Source organism: Opisthocomus hoazin, chromosome 2 (assembly GCF_030867145.1).
Source record: "Opisthocomus hoazin isolate bOpiHoa1 chromosome 2, bOpiHoa1.hap1, whole genome shotgun sequence".
NCBI lineage: Eukaryota > Metazoa > Chordata > Aves > Opisthocomiformes > Opisthocomidae > Opisthocomus > Opisthocomus hoazin.
The window spans coordinates 123,667,430-123,685,270 of record NC_134415.1 but is presented as its reverse complement, the minus strand read 5'-3'; the positions used below and the strand labels follow the sequence as shown (position 1 = coordinate 123,685,270).

The 17,841-nt window shown below is 45.0% G+C and overlaps 1 protein-coding gene across 3 annotated transcripts in view; it reads right to left on the bottom strand.

Annotated features, from left to right (window-relative positions):
- Positions 1 to 17,841, bottom strand: part of KLHL29 (kelch like family member 29) — a 415,619-nt gene that overhangs the window by 250,424 nt on the left and 147,354 nt on the right. For all 3 annotated transcript variants that reach the window (XM_075414912.1, XM_075414911.1, XM_075414910.1), the window contains one exon: positions 7,113 to 7,418. In XM_075414912.1, the coding sequence (XP_075271027.1) occupies positions 7,113 to 7,373 (261 nt within the window). In that variant the 5' untranslated portion in view covers positions 7,374 to 7,418. The remainder of the gene's footprint in view (positions 1 to 7,112; positions 7,419 to 17,841) is intronic.

Genomic DNA, 17,841 nt, shown 5'->3' with positions numbered 1-17,841 from the left:
TTGTACGTTCCAATTTCTACACTATTAAAAGTATGTAAAAATACATCTGAGAAAAAACACTAAAATAAGATGGTAAGAGGAAGTGACAGATCATCTGCACCATCTCAGCCCTCTCTGGGGCCACAGATCATTAAGAACAGCCTTCCGCAGAGGAGCCTGAACAACGCCCAAGGCATCTCTCCAATTTGCTCAAAGGCAAGAGCTGGTTCCTCTACTTCAAGGCCTCCAACACGTCCGTTTTGGAACCCACCACTGATCTCACTTTGCTCTCGTGTGCCTTGGTGGCACAATTACCTCCCAGGAGTTGTAAATGTTTCATAGCAGCTTAATACGATTACTTCAGCAGAAGTCATTCCTGAGTTCAATTTACAGATATTTTTGGTCAATTTGCAACTAGCAAAACGAAAAAAAGTCTCCTTGGAGTCAACGATGAAATCTGTGCTTCCTCCTCTCATTCCTGGTACAAGCTCTGTCCATTCCTCAAAAGCAACTCTCAAAATGATTTGAGGACGCCACGAGGACACTATAATGATATTTTTTTGTGGTGTGCTCTGCCGGTTTCTCCCTAGCTGGGCTGGAGCGACGACACGTCACTGCCATTGCCGTACACTTTGGCTGTCGTTCCTCGCTCGCAGACTCCTCACAGAGGAACGGCATGGAAGCTGCACTCCAGTTAAACGGTGGGTCACCCCAAAAGGTACACTCTGCAAAGCTTATTGAACTTCCAAACCCAGAGAATCAGGAGAATGTGAGCTGGGTGCCAGGGAAAACCTCTCCTAGTATTTTGTTACAAACCATCAAGCGGTCTATACTGCTCTGATTTCCTACACACTCCTGTAGTATTCTGCCCTAATTAGAACTTCACACACACCACAAGTCTCTGCATAAGTGGGAACGCGCTTGTATCTCATATACCAATGAAATTGGACGCTACTCTATTTTGCAAATTTATCCCTAGGTAAAAATGCGCTCCTGGGAAAAAATCCGTTGCAGTATTTGACATCCAGCCACCATCACAGCGATTTGCCAAAAGAATCAGGAGGATCTGTAACACGGCTTTTGCCGTTATTGCGCTTGGGCTGGACTGCTACGTCGTGTCCAGATCAAAGAATTGACAGGCTACGATCCGAACTGGTGACAAACATATGCCAGCCATCAATACACAGCCTCAGGGGAGCGGAAGAGTAGCTTTGCGTGGAGAAGCTGGAAGAGCAAATCCCATATACTTCATCACTGCATGTTTTGACTGTTTTCTAGCAACTGTTGTATTCCAATATTTATAATCTCGCTCTTTATGCAAGCCTCTTATGTTTTATAATAAAAAGAGTACATAAATTTCAGTTACCGTTGCTGAGCAAATTGTTGTATGTAATTAGTCATGTACAACATAAGGCGTAACTTGAAAAACAATTCGTGTTTATTTTTCCTCTGCTTAATCAATATTTTAAATATTTGCGGAAGCCATACACCAGCTTAGCAAATCTCCACCTCAGAAGTGAGAGAAAGCGAGCAGACAACACAAATTCCGCAATGCACAGTAATTCATCGGCATAGGGCACTCTGCTGTTGAGGGAACTAAATTGGTTTGGACCTTAAAGAAAAGAAGCACAGAACATTTCACTTCTGCGCCGTTCCACTTTATTCCTTTTTGCACGCATTCCTCAGCCATACTGACTTGTTTTTCCCTTAGCATATGAATTTTCTTCCCTCCCCACGCAATTTTTTAATTCTATTTAGTCGCAGTGATGCAGGCGGACAAAGACAGGGGGGCGATTCTTTTCCCCTGCAACCCTTGCCCGCCTTCCCAGAGAGGTCAGCAAACGCTTTCCCGTCTCCGTCTCCTCTCCCCCATCGTGACGGGTGGCTAACCACAGTGGGAGCACAACTGCCCGGCACCAACATGCGAGTCTCCAGTGCTGCAGGAGTACTGTCAGTGCAGGCGGCCAGGGTCACATCGCAGTCACGCTGTTTAAAGACTTAGAACTATACAGTTCTCCCTGAGCTCACCCAGAGAGTATCGTAGCAAACTGAAGCCTGGCATTTTTATAAAATTTGTCATAGGTTTAACCTTGAGAATAACAAATCATGAAGTGTGTGGGGGCTTAAGAATCAATTTATGTTCCAAGCAAAGGGTTTTTCAAATTAAGGTTGAAAAAAAAAAAAAGAGATCTTGCCTGTGTTGCACAGATTCTGTTGATGTATCAATCTTTTCAGGCATTTAAAAATAATATAGAGATGATAAAAGTAAATGTTCTATAACCAAAAAATCTCTTGGTAATAAAATTTCAAATTACAGCCCATGACAACACTTCTAAATTGAAGCTGTGATACAGGAGCTTTGATGGAGAAAATTGTACAAGTAACTCGCAGAGTAATTCGGAAAAGCAACAAAGAATGAAGGTGCTGCTGAGATGAACAGAAAACATAGTTGGAACGGTGCGCAGCATCCTTAAATGAATTTTAGACTGCTTTGTTGCCAATATCTTAAGCAGTGCTGCAGTCTTATATGGATTTCTTTGATAGCTTCCTTCTACCAACAAATAACCTCGCTGCAGGAAAAAACTCCCCAAACCCCACCGCACACAGACAGACCCAAACCTGAGCTCAATCATCATCCACGACTGGGCTCAGAGTGTGACAAATTGATCTGAACACAGCAGTTTAAGGACAGGAACTGCGCTCTCCTATCAACCACTTCAGGCATGCAAGGGGCTGAGGAAACATCTCCAGCGACAGACCGGCCCAGTCCAACTGCGCTGGCTCTGGGTGCCGGTCTGTAGCCCAGCGCTTTGGACACAGCACCGGGGAAGAAAAGCCAAATTGAGTAAAAGAGCTGGGACTCAGACCACAGTGGCACAGAATAGGCAGAAAACCCAATCATCACTACGTCCGAGTGCCTCAGTTTCCCCGTCGGTATACCGGGAGTGCAACATTAAACTATTTCTCACAGGTTGTTGAGGTTTAAATGGTTTTTCTGACGACTTGATGATGAAACAGAATCACAGGATCACAGAATGTTAGGGGTTGGAAGGGACCTCTGTGGTCATCTAGTCCAACCCCCCTGCCCAAGCAGGGTCACCTACAGCAGGCTGCACAGGACCTTGTCCAGGTGGGTCTTGAATATCTCCAGAGAAGGAGACTCCACAACCTCCCTGGGCAGCCTGTTCCAGGGCTCCGTCACCCTCAGAGGGAAGAAGTTCTTCCTCATGTTCAGATGGAACTTCCTATGCCTCAGTTTGTGCCCATTGCCCCTTGTCCTGTCGCTGGGCACCACTGAAAAGAGTCTGGCCCCATCCTCCTGACACCCGCCCAAAAGATATTTATGGGCATTTCTAAGGTCCCCTCTCAGCCTTCTCTTCTCCAGGCTGAACAAGCCCAGCTCCCTCAGCCTCTCCTCGTAGGAGAGATGCTCCAGTCCCCTCATCATCCTGTAGCCCTCCGCTGGACTCTCTCCAGTAGCTCCTCACCTTTCTTGAACTGCGGAGCCCAGAACTGGTTATAGCAGCGCAAAGTAGCATCATTATTTTCTTCGGCAAAAAATAAAGCTCAGGAAAATGCAGCTTTTTTGTTTAAATAACTCAGACCAAACATCCGTAACCACTTCAATGTGGCAGATCCACTAAGTGTGATTTGTACCAAAGCATCTGTGGTAAGAAGGTTACAGGTAAGCTTTGAGAATAAATTTCAAAGGTCTGCAAAGTATAATTAGTTCTAAAGTTCTCCTACACATTAATAATTAGTAATAAAACCCTTCTAAAGCCCTCCACAGAAGGATGTAAAAATCTCTTCCAGAAGCATAAAACCACAGACCAAACCCATCCCCCTCATAGTTGGTGTTATATATCTTAAACTTCCCTCTAAAGATGGTTTCACCTCTCTCCAACAGTTAATTTGATAATTTTTTTCTCTCCCTTCCAATGCTTTTTCCGTTCATATCACATAACTCGGGGTGAAGTCTTTAATCTTACATAAATTTACATAATAATTTAAAGACCAAATGGTTCAGCCAGATTAGATAGTCCAGTGGTCCTTAAAACCATTTATCTCTGAATTCCCTGACCAACTCCATCACCCACACAGCAAGCCCCACTGTCCAGTTACATGTCAGCGAGAAAAAGAAGTTTCTTCCTCCATTTTGCATTTGTCACTTCAGGATCCAGTCAATGGGGAGCTGAAGGACAGGAATATGACCGGTGTCCGCCAATACAGGTATCCAGAAGACAGATCCTGTCAAACAGACTTCATTTCAGCCTCTGACAAGATTCTGACTCTGATAACACGTAATGGAGGACGATAGCATGTATATGTATTTTTAATGACTATTGACTTAGCACTTTAGCTAAGCAGTCTGGCACAACCGTTAGCTGTGCAGACATGGGAACAGAGGACGGCAGCAGTTTTATCGCCATGCAAAGGAATGGTGAAAGGATCCCTCTGGTTTGGGTACCTAGATTTTCACAGGCAAATGAAGAACGGAGGGAATGCACAAGATACACAGTTCTCTGGAGGCTACTAAACCTGGCAAACAGCAGGAAACCCGAGGAACCAAGGACCACAAGTTTCAAGATAGACTAAACGGTTTATACAAAAAACGAATCAAACTTTCAACTGGGAGGATAATTAATGAGTAGGAACACAAAACCAAGGGAGATGGACGACGGCTGACCCCTGTGCTCTGAGATCTTGAACCCAGCTCAGGAAGATATGCTAAAGAGAAAACTGGTACCTGGATGACACAGAGTCCTTTCTGTCCTCAGCCTGGAGGAACACTGATGGCTGTACTCATATCCTTGGACAATGAGACAAGGAGAATCAGGTTCTCAATCTTCTCACTTTGTAACACCATGATTACTTTTTTTATTCCACATCTCACCTCCTGTCTGGGGCACCCCCCTGCCACGGAGTTTAGGACATCTGCCATAACGCTGGGGAAGGTTCAGGCTGCAGGGGAGCAGCTAAGCGATCAAATATCCCGCTTCTGACCACAAAACAGAACTGAGAAATTCAGCTTCAGATGCCACCTGTCCCCCATGAGCTGGCACCCCACAAACACGCTCACAAAAAGGCTGCAGAGGGTAGGCTGTGAACCCTGCACAGCTCAAAGCAACTCGGCACGTTCCTGTTTTTCAAAACAAACCACGCGACCGCGTTATTCATCTGCCTTGATTTGCTCATTATACGGATTTAATTTTTTATGCCTAACCATTAGCTGAATTCTACAAGGGAAAGGCACTGGCTGGTCACCCTGCTAACCACAAGCGTAAATCTGCTGCGTGTGAAGGAGAGAGACAGAGCATGAGTATGTACGAGCACCCGATGTTTCCTTCTGACACCGTTCCACATCATTAGTTGGAAGCTTGCTAGGCACCATACCCTTACATCTCTGTTCATCCTACCTACCCCACTTCTCTGTTAACATTTTTTCCTCTTTAGTACGTGCAGTTTTGACTTTTTAGAGCTGTTTCAGCTGATCCCCAGAAGAGGCTGGGGCAAAGACTGTAGGCATTTTTACACATTTATTTTATGGGAGATTACACAGCTGATTAACAGTTCTCGGAATACAAAATGTCCCATGTTACCTCCATTCTTGCCTATTTATTGCTTTTGATCTATTCATGCCAAAACATTCTTACTAATGAAAGTCATCAGAAAATTATCTAATAAGGTAATTTAGAAGACAGTTCGCATTGAGCATATGATCAAAAGGCATTTAACTTGCTGTTCCTGCCTCCTCTTCCCCAGTAAACACATGGTTTACTGGCACTGCTATGCTTCTAAATGGCTTTGAACATCTGGGAGAAGGGCTGATCAGCTCCAGACAATCGTCGGATTCTAAGCAGACCCAGGAACAAAGGTCATGATAAATGAAATGACTGCTTTGGCTCCAAAATTGCCTCAATCTTCTCCAGACAAAGCATGATTGAAATGCTTCTATCTGTGGATAGCATCTGGAGAACTCTAAATATGTTTTGATCAGAATCCGATTGGCTTCTTTCAAATGAAAATAATTTGAAGATGCCATGGAAAATTTTTAAAACCAATCACACTGTAAACTTCGGCCTAATGTTTCCTTCTGCAGCATTGACCTTGTTTTTCTACAGTGTGAAAAAAAATCAATATAATAATGGTACTGCAGTAAAAATTCAGCTAGCTCTTGGCTTACTTTAAATAACTTTATTGTCTCCTTTCCCCCGTCTACGTCTGCCGTATTTGGCACTTGCAGTTATTAAAATGAAACCAAGTTGAAAGAAAATGTTAAATATCATAAAAAGAAAACCAGCAGTGCTTCTGGCTCACTTTGCTAATGCTGTGGTCACCTTTACAATTTGCCAGGATTTTCTATTCCCCAGCTGTTCTACCTGAATTTGCACGCACAAAGAACCCCCAACTTTCTACTGGAATAACAACTTGTACTTTGCAGATTTAAAAGAGCTAAATGTTTAAAAAAAAACCCAAAGAAAAGTCACCCTCTTCCCTCCAATTATACATCAGAACAAAAAAGCCCAGTGGTTTACTAGTGATTTCAATTCTTTGCTGCTTAACGTTTTCTTACTCCTGAGTGTGAACGTCTGCACAAACGAGCGAGCCTGGTTACGGCCGCCCCACTGCTAGGCTCCAGTCTGCGCTCTGAAGGAGGCTTTGCAAACCCTACTGAAAGGACCCACTGGAGAGAAGTAAAAGCACCATTCAGCCAAAATTAAGCCCTTTGGTCACTTTCCACTCCCTCTGGACAAAAAACGCGTTCACTCGTGGTCAACCAGAGCTCTGCCTTGGTCATCAGACAAGAAGAGCATTCCCAAAAGCAGAAGTGGGAACCGTGCGCTGCCAGGAAAGCAACAGAAAGCCCCAACGCAGTCAGTGCCGAAAGCGTTCGCTCTGCTTGGGCCTCTCCGGAGCATGGGAACCCTCAGTCCTGGAGCAAGAAAGACCTACTCTACCGTATGCACAACACAAAAGAATAAAAAAGACCTAGACCGTCTGTAGAAATTTTCTTCTTCCTCCTCTTGGCTGTACCACGAACACAGAATTTGCAAAGGCACACAGGAAGCTCCAACATCCCTTCAACACATCAACCCTGGGGCGGGGAGGGGGGAAAAAAGCTAAATTCTTACTTTGGTAGCTGAAGCCGGAGACGAGTTGGCCACCAGGCTGGTGATCACGTCGCTGCTGACGGTGGTGCAAGCGGCGGTGGCCGGGGTGGGGAGCCGGGAGGGGACGATGGGCAGAGGCAGCAGCCCCGGGCGGGTGCTGCTGGTGGTGCTGGCGGCGCTGCCGCAGTTGGTGCTGCCGACGTGGTTGCCGTTGGAGCTCCAGTCCCGGCGATCCCACCCGGCCCGGTAATCTCTTTCAAACCGGCTGTGGTGCCGTGACATCTCGATGGAGGGCAGCTTCTTCTCAAAGGGGACTCGAGAGCTTGCCTGCAAGATTGCAACCAAAGAGGCATTAAGAATAAGGTCCCAGGGCAGTGACTGTGCTCTGTCATCATCAGGAAAAGGCCCTGCCATGCCTCCTCTGCTGTAGGAGAGCACTGCTTCTCCCCTTCTCCCAGCTAAACATCAGGAGGAAGAGAGCAGTGTTGTCGTAAATGTTAATCTAGAACACAAATGAGAGAGGCTGGACAACTACAGCCATGCAGTGGAGAGACCAGTCCCTCAGACCTGAGGAAATGCCATCTGCCCAAACTCTCCAGCTGAGTAACATGCAACAGAACACAAATCATGACAAGCCGAGTTGGAAGAAAATCATTGTTCCAATCTTCTGATGGCAGGAAAATGCTTCCAACAGCTCCATCGACAGTTTTCTCAGTAGCCTTCAGATCATTTCTGTACCTCTTATCTGCACCTGATGGGTGACCAAATATTAACCCTATAGTTCAGGGGGAGAAAAAAATCTACCTGCTAAGTCTATCCACTACTTCTGTACTTTCAAAGTCAAATACTGCTTTACGCGGTCCCATCCCTTCCTTTTTGCTTGACCTCCTCACTGGAAGCTCCTACAGAACACTTCGCCCTGTGACGCCTGTGCTCTCCGCAGCGTGGCTGCTCTCCAGAGCAGGCCAACATGTCCTGTCTCCTCTAGCTTCTGGCTAGACTTAGAAACTTAATATACCTAAGATGATCAAATGACCAAGTCGCTTTGTGCGATCACCCCGTCCTTATCATTACTCACCTCCTCAGTCTTCATTATCCGTAGATTTTATCTGCCAGGAGCAAGGCGTCTGAACACAACGCTGGGAGTTGAGACTCCCAACATCTAATCCTAGTTCTGATAATTAGATGTCACGTAGCCTAGAGCAGTTACTTAAGTCTTCCTGCCAAGGTCTCCTAACCTGCAGAACGGTGGCAATAATTCTATTTTCCCAGCAGACTTCAGAGTAAGTGAAAGTTTACAGCATTTCGAATTGAAGAACAGTATAAATAAATGCTAAGTATATTTATTCCCATAAATAAATAATGAGTATCTAGGTCACTGCAGCATCTGATTTATTTTATTTGCATCACACGATCCAGTAAGTTCTTTGTAATAATAACATCAGGTCAGTTGCAGCAATTTTTTTTTTACGAGTTCTTAGGTACAAAAATGGACAATAGAAATATCTGCTTCTAACAGCTGAGAAAGGAGCTGGAACTAAACTCACCTAAAAACTTGCAGGTAAGAAACTACTTCAGAGAGGTACTACTTAGTAGTAGTTCAGAAACGGCGCACCTACCATCAATGTTAGGAGTTAGTCACCTGGTAGAAATAAAAAAGAAAAAGGCAAAAAAAACCCCTACTATTATAACTAAATAATTAAAGGTTCACCTGGCTCACCAGAGAGCTACTAGCTTGAGACGAAGAAAACTCTTCCTCAGTTAAATATTCAGTAATATAAATGTGTCTAAAAAACCCCCCAAAATCCCTCCCCCAATCAGTATTTTCAAGAAAAGGCTGAAGCACGTCTGCCAAGAAGCTGCGTTTGCGATGGTCACACTGCTCCTCTGCCGGAGTGAGCACCTCCAGCGAGAGCACGTCTTGAGGACCACACAGCGATGTCGTAGATGCTGACCACAAAATTAACATTCCTCTTCATCCAACAGAGCCAGCTGTTTTTTCTAAGGTAGGATGTGATGCAAGGTTTGACTTGAGGGAACAAGTTGCCCAGTGAAGTTGTGGCTGCCCCCTCCCTGGCAGTGTTCAAGGCCAGGTTGGATGGAGCTCTGAGCAACCTGGGCTGGTGGAAGGGGTCCCTACCCATGGCAGGGGGGTTGGAACCAGATGATCTTTAAGGTCCCTTCCGATCCAAACCATTTTATGATTCTATGATTGGAGGGTTGAGGATTCTCCGACATTTACTTAAATCCTTCTTTCTTGTATTTCTGTGGCCATCTGATACTTTAAATCAGAAAGCTCATTTCACGTTTTCCAGAGGACCATGTGGAAACGACAGCTACACACTGAACATGGCAAGAACAAGTGCGATGAGAGATGCTGTAGTGACAACATAAACTTTTTGTTTTAGTAGAGGTGAAGAAAGTAAGTTTCTCCTCTAGCAGCAACTATCTCTGAATAAAATCATTATGTAAAGAGAACATCTTTAACGGTTAGAAATGCCACAGGTACAAAGCCCCTTCCTGTTGTTTTACAAACCTTTTGCAATACCAGGCAAAAAGTGAGACTGGAAACTGCAAGCTACAATTTCAAAATATCCTTTATTATTCCTTGCTTTTGGAAAAATTTCCTTTTAATTCCGCATGGTCTCCGCCACTGCGTGAAGCTCTATTCTTGCCCGTTTGGATGGTGGCTGTCAAGCGAATGCCCTTCTCCTTCCGAGCTCGAGGATCTCCATTAGCTGTATTAGTGTACTTCTTGACAAGGCAACTCGAGCGAACCAAATCCCACAGCCCCCACCCACCCCCACACTTGAGTATATCTGACATTTAATTCAGCGGAGAGCAGAGGCACACGTGCACGTAAGTCAATAGCTAGCAGGTTCTGCCATGCGATCCAAGACACCATGCCCCCAGCAATTCTACTATCAGATGAGACTGACAGGCAATTACGTCAATAACAAGCAGGAAAAAAGCCTCTGACTAAGCCACGCGTTATGAAGTTTACTTAAAACCCACCACCCTCTCCACCAGCAAATTCACTTTGTCCAGCTACCGTATTTCACAGTATTTCCAATAAAAATTAAAAGCCAGGGCTGAACATCGCGGTTTCTTCTCTGCACTGCATTAAATATACACTGCTTGTTTCAACACGTCAGTTTTGGCTGGGTACAAAGATATCTGACAGCAACAAGACGTGCAGAAAAACCGGAGGGGATAACTATCTAATAAATGAGTATTCAACTGCTAGTGCTTGCTATTAATTGTTTAAAATTAGAAACAATATAAAATGTTCTCATAAATAGCTGCTGGGTGAGGTAAGAAACAGTTTGTGAACAGGCTAGCTAATTTTTAAACGTATTTTTGGATCCAGAGTTTATGCTTTGTCTAGACTATTTTTGTCAAGGATCACAATTATAATAGTAATGTTTAAACATATTTTGTACTCGGAAGAAAAACTTCTCCAACCAAGCGTGCCCTGAGCCAAGCATAATCAGCGCGTTCCTCTGCACTGGGCTTGGCACAAACCACCTCGAGACATGGCAGGGACGGAGGCCAGCGGAAACCCCACGTGAACAGCACGGAGGGCAGCGGTCGCTGTAGCCAAAGATGTACAGGCATCTTCATCCTAACCCAGTCGTCACCGGTTCCAAAATACCCAATTTTAGGTGAAAATTTTCCAGAAATTGATTTCTTTTTGGATTTTTTTTTTTAAATGACAAAAAAAACTCTTTCTGCTGGCGAGACGGGGAGAAGGAGGAAGATCAATACCTAACACCTACAAATACCAGTATCAATAGCTACAAACAATTCGTATGCCTCCCCTTTCTAAGGGAAGTTCTCCTCAGCATCCATAGGCAGGCATTTTGCTCTTCAATAGCTTTAGGTCCCTCTAAACAGCACCAGGGAACTGAAAGCAGGTTTTTAACCGTGTTTTTCAGACTGGGGGAACTCCCAGTGCTGCCCGCCCTGAAGTCACCGCCCCAGCGAAGCCTTGGCTAACTACACACCTATTCACCTCCGTTTTGGGGCCGATATCTCAGCTAGCACGAAGCTCCCCGGTCAGTCCTCAAGCAGATAAGCTTAAAGCTATCTCAGATACGTCCACCCTACAGCCGAGCCATAAAGCCGCAGTGCAGACGTAGCCGGCAATAGCAGGAACATATGATTTGTGTCTCTTGGAACAGAAGTCCATGAGGCAGCATACTGCACGCGGTTCCTGCTGAAAATCACTCCGTACAGCTAATTCAGCTGACATACTATCTCGTGGAGGTGGTAAAGTCAATGAGACAGGCCTTCCCCACTCTCTACTCAAGATGTAATCACTGGAGTAGCCGGGTGTCTTTAATCTCAACTAGAAAGGAAACGTGTGTTCCTGTTTGTCACATAGAATCAAAGGATTTTATTGTGCAGCCAAAAGGAACAAAAATTCTCTTACAGGGAAAAAAACCCACCTTGGAGAGGAGAGGAGAGGAGAGGAGAGGAGAGGAGAGGAGAGCAGAGCAGAGCAGAGCAGAGCAGAGCAGAGCAGAGCAGAGCAGAGCAGAGCAGAGAAGAGAAGAGAAGAGAAGAGAAGAGAAGAGAAGAGAAGAGAAGAGAAGAGAAGAGAAGAGAAGAGAAGAGAAGAGAAGAGAAGAGAAGAGAAGAGAAGAGAAGCCCATAGCTGTTACTGGGTGAACTGATGAATTCAAAGCAAAAGGAGATCAAATTGGTATTAAGAGCAAGCTGTGGAAATAGCTAAAGAGGAGAGATCGAGCAACCAGAGGAAAATAAAAATCCCATGACAAATCTGAAATGAGATTTCATGATATGGCAAAGCAAACCAAATGCCTGTCTGGGTCCCCAAAGACTGCATCACTCTGTATGTGCTGAAAAAATCATGCCAGAACACAGACAGCCCTCTCGGTTTCCAAGAAGGGTTATGCAAAGTACTCTGGAGCCAGGCTAAGGATTACACACGCACCCATCCCGTTCCTCCATCATTTACTTTCACAGCAAGATGGGCTTGGGAGGGTGGAAGAGGGAAGAGCAACGGACCACCGAAACAACACTGAAAGCTCTCCTGAGGAACGTGCCGAGCATCCCTCCTAGCCCTCCACGGCCAAAATACGCACTGCAGCAGGTGAGAAAGACCATAAAAAGAACTGGCTTTAAACCTAACACTCTTGAGGGAAAGTAAAATGTGAGAATACCCCTGCCAGAGAAAATAACTTCTTCTCTGACCAGGAGTTTTAGAAATGTCTCCTACGAACAGCTTGCTCAACAACAAAATTTGAGAAAGTCTTTCTGCCAAAACGTGAGCGTCTCCGGGACTTAAATGTAGGGCACCTACACGGATGATGACCTCCAGCCTCCAAAGCTCCCCAAAACGCTCTGGCCATTTGGAAATCCTCCTACCTTCTTAGTTTAAAACCACCTTCCTCCTGGTACTCATTTTTCACCCCGTCTCTTACGCAAGCGCGTTTGTGCCTTGTTTCCGCAGCTTCCACGCACATACACAGAGGCAAGGAAAAGACCAGAGGCGCTGGAGATAGCGGCGTGCTAACTACCGGCCTCTCACCAGGTTCAAAGAGATCATTGCTGCAGATTTATTAAACCTAAGTGATTAACATTTCATTTTACACTTGACACATTTAAACACAGCCCTTCTTCCCCCAAGCCCAAAACACTCACTGTTCTGCAGAAAAAATGTTTCCTATTCATGTGGCTCTAAATGACAGTCCGGCTCGAGCCTTCGAGCAGCTTTTTCCCTGCTCTCCACGCTTATCTAGTCAAGGGCTCCTTAAAATGCCTGTCCTCACAGATATAAATACAAGGAAAAACAGGCTTTCAGCCAGTCTGAAGCTAGAGAATCAGATTTCTTAGACTATTAGTCAACTTCATTAAGTGACTTCAAAAATAAAGGTCAAGCTTTTAATTTAAATTTTTCCTGGGTAAGCATTTGTTTCTAAATTTACCTTTTAAATAATAACATTAGAGAAATATGATAGGCAAGAGAGGTTGGGAGACAGCAACGGAAGGAGATACACGGTCATTAGGGAAATGGAAGAAAAGAAGAAAGACAGAATCTGAAACATTAAAACGAGCAGCTGAAGAGCCTTACGTGTTTTCAGACTGGATGGACGGACACACAGATAAGATAGCCTATTAGAGAGCTTCAAAAGCAGTTAAGTGCATGTACAGTCTAAGTATTTCATGAGAACCACACAAAAAAAAGAGATGAAGAAGAAGAGAGAGATTTGCTGTAATCAGATCTAGCATGAAGAACTGCAGCTGATAAAGAAGAAGATGTCTAAGTACCTAAGCTTGAATGATTTCAGAAACGCGCTGCAGGGAAAATGTTACTGGCTGCCGTTTTATCAGAGCACACCGACACAACCACCTCTTCCCGAGGTGCAGGACTGAAGGCATAATTTATGCGTATGGCACCAAACCCACACTGGAATATCTCAGTGTCACCACAGATTTTGGATATAACTCAATAGTAAGGTCATACATGCACACATGCTACACATATGTAAACGTGTCTTTTAAGAAAATTTTGCAGATCAAACAAGGTGCCAGCACACCCGGCAGCTTCAGGAGCTACTCTGCACTTCAGAAGTGTGACAAACCAAATGCTTTATTCGAGCTCAACATTATTTATAACCTACAAAGACTTTCTTAGACACATATGGAATCCCTGTTATAAGCCTACACGGATCTGACTAATCCATTGTCACAATTTTTATTTAACTTCTTTTTTTCCATTTGGGTGACTTCGTTGAAAGACTTCTTTGTTAGACGAAGGCAGTAGGAATCCAATCAAGAGATTCTGTAAAGCTGAACTACAAGCAGCTGTGTAGAAAGATAAGACCCAGAAATATTTGAGGGGCAAGGAAACAACTTTATTATCAAGCAAGGTCTACTTTTGTAAACCCCTGATTTAGTCTTGTAAACAGCTGTAAAGCTCTTGTAAAATCCAAGACAAGGCAGGGAGACTTGAGCTGCTTTGCTACAACCAGATCTTAAAAAAAAAGAAAAAAAGAAAAAAAAAAGAAAAGAAAAAAAAGCCGAAATCCTAACCCTGTAAGTGATAAAGGAGCAGTAGATTTAAGAGATTATATAGGATTCAATTGTCCAAATATTTTCTGGAGGAGGCAATGCTTAGGGGCATATGAAAAAGAAAAATTCAGAGCAGCAACACAACAGTGTCTTCTCAGGATAGACTTCACTATGCAAAAACCACAAACGAGACTTTTGCTTCTCGAAATACTGTAGAGAAGTGTGTACACACATTATTTCTGAGTACTTAAGATGGATAAGGAAATCTTCTCTTTAGATAAGTAAAAAGATAAAGTAGACCACCGAACCACAAAAAAAAAACCAGCCACAATGAGAGTGAACTGACAGCTTACCACTCTGCTTTCTTTCTATCCTAGTTGGGACAATATGGTGTTCCTAAATAAGGGGTTAACAAAATATCTGTATGTGTATGTTTTATCACTAAGCTTCATGGAAATTTATCTTCAGTATGATCATTTCCTATATTCTGTCATTTGCTTTCAAATGCTAATTCATAGAATCATAAAGGTTGGAAAAGACCTCTAAGATCGTCAAGTCCTACTGTCAACCCAACACCACCATGCCTGCTAAACCATGTCCCAAAGTGGCACATGTACACGTTTTCTGAACACCTCCAGGGGTGGTGACTCCACCACCTCCCTGGGCAGCCTGTTCCAATGGCTGACCACACTTTCAGGAAAGAAACTTTTCCTAATGTCCAGTCTAAACCTCCGCTGACGCAACTTGAGGCCATTGCCTCTCGTCCTGTCGCTAGTTACTTGGGAGAAGAGACCAACACCCGCCTCACTACAACCTCCTTTCGGGTAGTTGTAGAGAGCAATAAGGTCTCCCCTCAGCCTCCTCTTCTCCAGACTAAACAGCCCCAGTTCCCTCAGCTGCTCCTCATAAGACCTAAGGAATAAATTACTTTACAACCTGAGCAGAGTAGATACCACATCCTGCAATTCACTGATCATGAGCCTCGGTAGAGCGAGAAAAATTCCCGGAGGTCCAGCTGTGTCTGTGGTCCTGCTGCTCACACTGCTGGAACAGAAGATGAAGACCAGTCCCATCTTGAACCCTGCTGCATGCCAAATCTGGACACACACACGAAGTTACAGGGTTTATATCGGGCGTGGGGGTTTTCTTCTGGGGAAGCCCCCTATCATCCAAGCATCTGGGGCTATCTGAAAGGCCTTGATCCACTTCCTCAGATGCACTTATTGCCAGTTATATATTGATAGAAAATATGTCAAAATATAGTGGTTTGGGGCAGGTATCTGGGGAAACTTCCAAACTCCATTCTTCTCTTTTCAGGCTTTTACACGAAAGATCTCCCACTTGATCTGGTTCTCCCCCTTGGCTCATTGCAAACACCCCCCGAAAGCTCAGAGCAGAAATCAACCCTCACCACCCTCCACTCACAAAAATCAATTCTAGCTGCCATTTGCTGCAGATTCTCGGGCTTTCCAAGGTCCTTCTGCAGCAACAAGACTGGAATTTTGCATGGCAGTTTCCTAAATGAAAATCACAGAACCACAGAATCGCAGAACGAGGCCATCTAGCCCAATCCCCCTGCAGTGAGCAGGGACATCTTCAACTAGACCAGGTTGCTCAGAGCCCCGTCCAACCTGGCCTTGAATGTTTCCAGGGATGGGGCATCAACCACCTCTCTGGGCAACGTGTGCCAGTGATTCACCACTCTCATGGTAAAAAATGTCTTCCTTATAGCTAGTGTAAGTCTACCCTCCCTTAGTGCAAAGCCACTACTCCTTATCCTATGGCAACCAGCCCTGCTGAAAAATCCACCAGAGCTTTACACACAGGCGTTACAACTTCCTTGGCTGTCTCTACAGGGATGCGAGCAGCCGGTGCTGCCTGGAACCCAGCCTTGCTAAAAACAGGGAGAGAGGAAAACATCGTGTTCCTCTGCAACACTCCTGCTCGCAAAACACTGCCCAAAACATTGACTTCCCTAATTAAATTATCTCATTAGCACGAAAAGCAAACAAAAGACAACCAAACGCCAGAAGCTGCCATGTTAAAGGCCAGCTCGCGGAGGGTTTGTGCAGAAAGGTTCCCATAGCCGAGCCGGTGGCCAGCACCCCGACGCCCAGCACCGGGTCTGGCTGGCTGTCGGCTGGTGGCCGGGGTCCAAGGGCACCTGTGAGGAGAGGCAGAGGGGGGAAGGCAGGGACACGACCAGAGTTGTTCTGGTGAAACGGGCCATCTTCTCCCAACGCATTAAGTGGTTGCCAGCACCTGACATACCTAATCTCGCCTAAGACTTCATACTTAATAAAGCAGAAATGGAGAATAAGCCACTGTCAGTGTTGCCAAATGTCACAAATTAAATCTCACAAAATTTAATTAACGGGATCTTGGCTCTTTGGGGGCTGGTTTCTTGGGTGGGAGGAGGAGGAGGGGACTAGGTCTTCAAACTACATTTGGAAAAGGCAGGAGAAAATCCCTTTGATTTACTGCCATGCTCAGTTTTCCTTGCAGAAGACTGATCAATCAGTCTAAGCTATTGGAGCAGAAAGCCCTCTGCCAAGGAAAGGGTTAAGTGCAGCACATTTTACAGCAAAAGCTCTCCGAATTACCCGTATTGCTGCAAAACCACATAATAAAGAAACCATACTTTGAATTTCCCTCTTAAGAGGATATTTTTGGGACACCCTACCCCTGTTGTTGTTCAGACTTAAAAAGCTTCAGCTAGCACCAAAAGAAGGAGTAAATTTTCTCTGCCAGGACTGATGCCCTCTGACCAGAGTTTCCTGACGTTTTGTTAAAAGGAGACATATATCACTCCCCCAAATCCAGACCACACGTACACTTACAGCATGGAACAGTCACTAAGCATCTGATACATAAAAAGCGCTTATGAGATGCAAAACACCTCAGAAAAAAACATGAAATGTTAAATGGACTACAGAGACTACACAAGCTCCCTAGCCCAAGGGGAATAACTGCAGGTTTTCCAATTTCTGCTCCTCTAAACGCAGGACTTGCGCTCACCTCCACTCACGTATCCTCCCTCAGCAGCTCCCTCGCTCTCCGTTTAGGGAGCCACGCAGATTCTGGTCACGCTTTGGGGGGACGTGAAGGGCCTGGAGAGGTTCTCTGCATATTGCCATGAGACATTTGTTTGGTTTGTGGCACCGGTACCAGCAGCACCAGTACATCAGTACCAACCTCCCTTTTCCTGGCTGGAAATGTTCTGGAAATACTCTGGAAATACTGTAATGTGCTCACCTGGCAGACACTCAGGGCTTTCAAATCTGAACGTTCCCCTCTTGGTGCACGGCACCGAAGCTGGCCAGAGCCCACGTTACCTGTCCGTTGGCCGTCACGGCTCATCACCTCTGCGTGGCCTAACCACGCTCCATAAAATGGACTGATTTTATTTTCAGCTGGTTCAATAGAGTAAGTATCACTTACAACCACTTGCTATTTTTGTTTTGTTTTGAAAGGCGATGCTTCACGAGTTAGAGGGACAGTGCCACCATCCTAACGAACAGACACCACGCCCAGCATCCAAGTGAGCTGCTTCTCAGTCTGCTCCTCCGCCTCTTAGAGCTATTCCTGTCGTCGCTTCTTCCACCACCCTCACTTCAAATCGCCACCAGCGACTCGTGCCTTATCTCTGCAACTGTCGGATGAAGACTGTTTGCTGCATGCAGTAAATCAGCAACCTACCTTTTCTAGG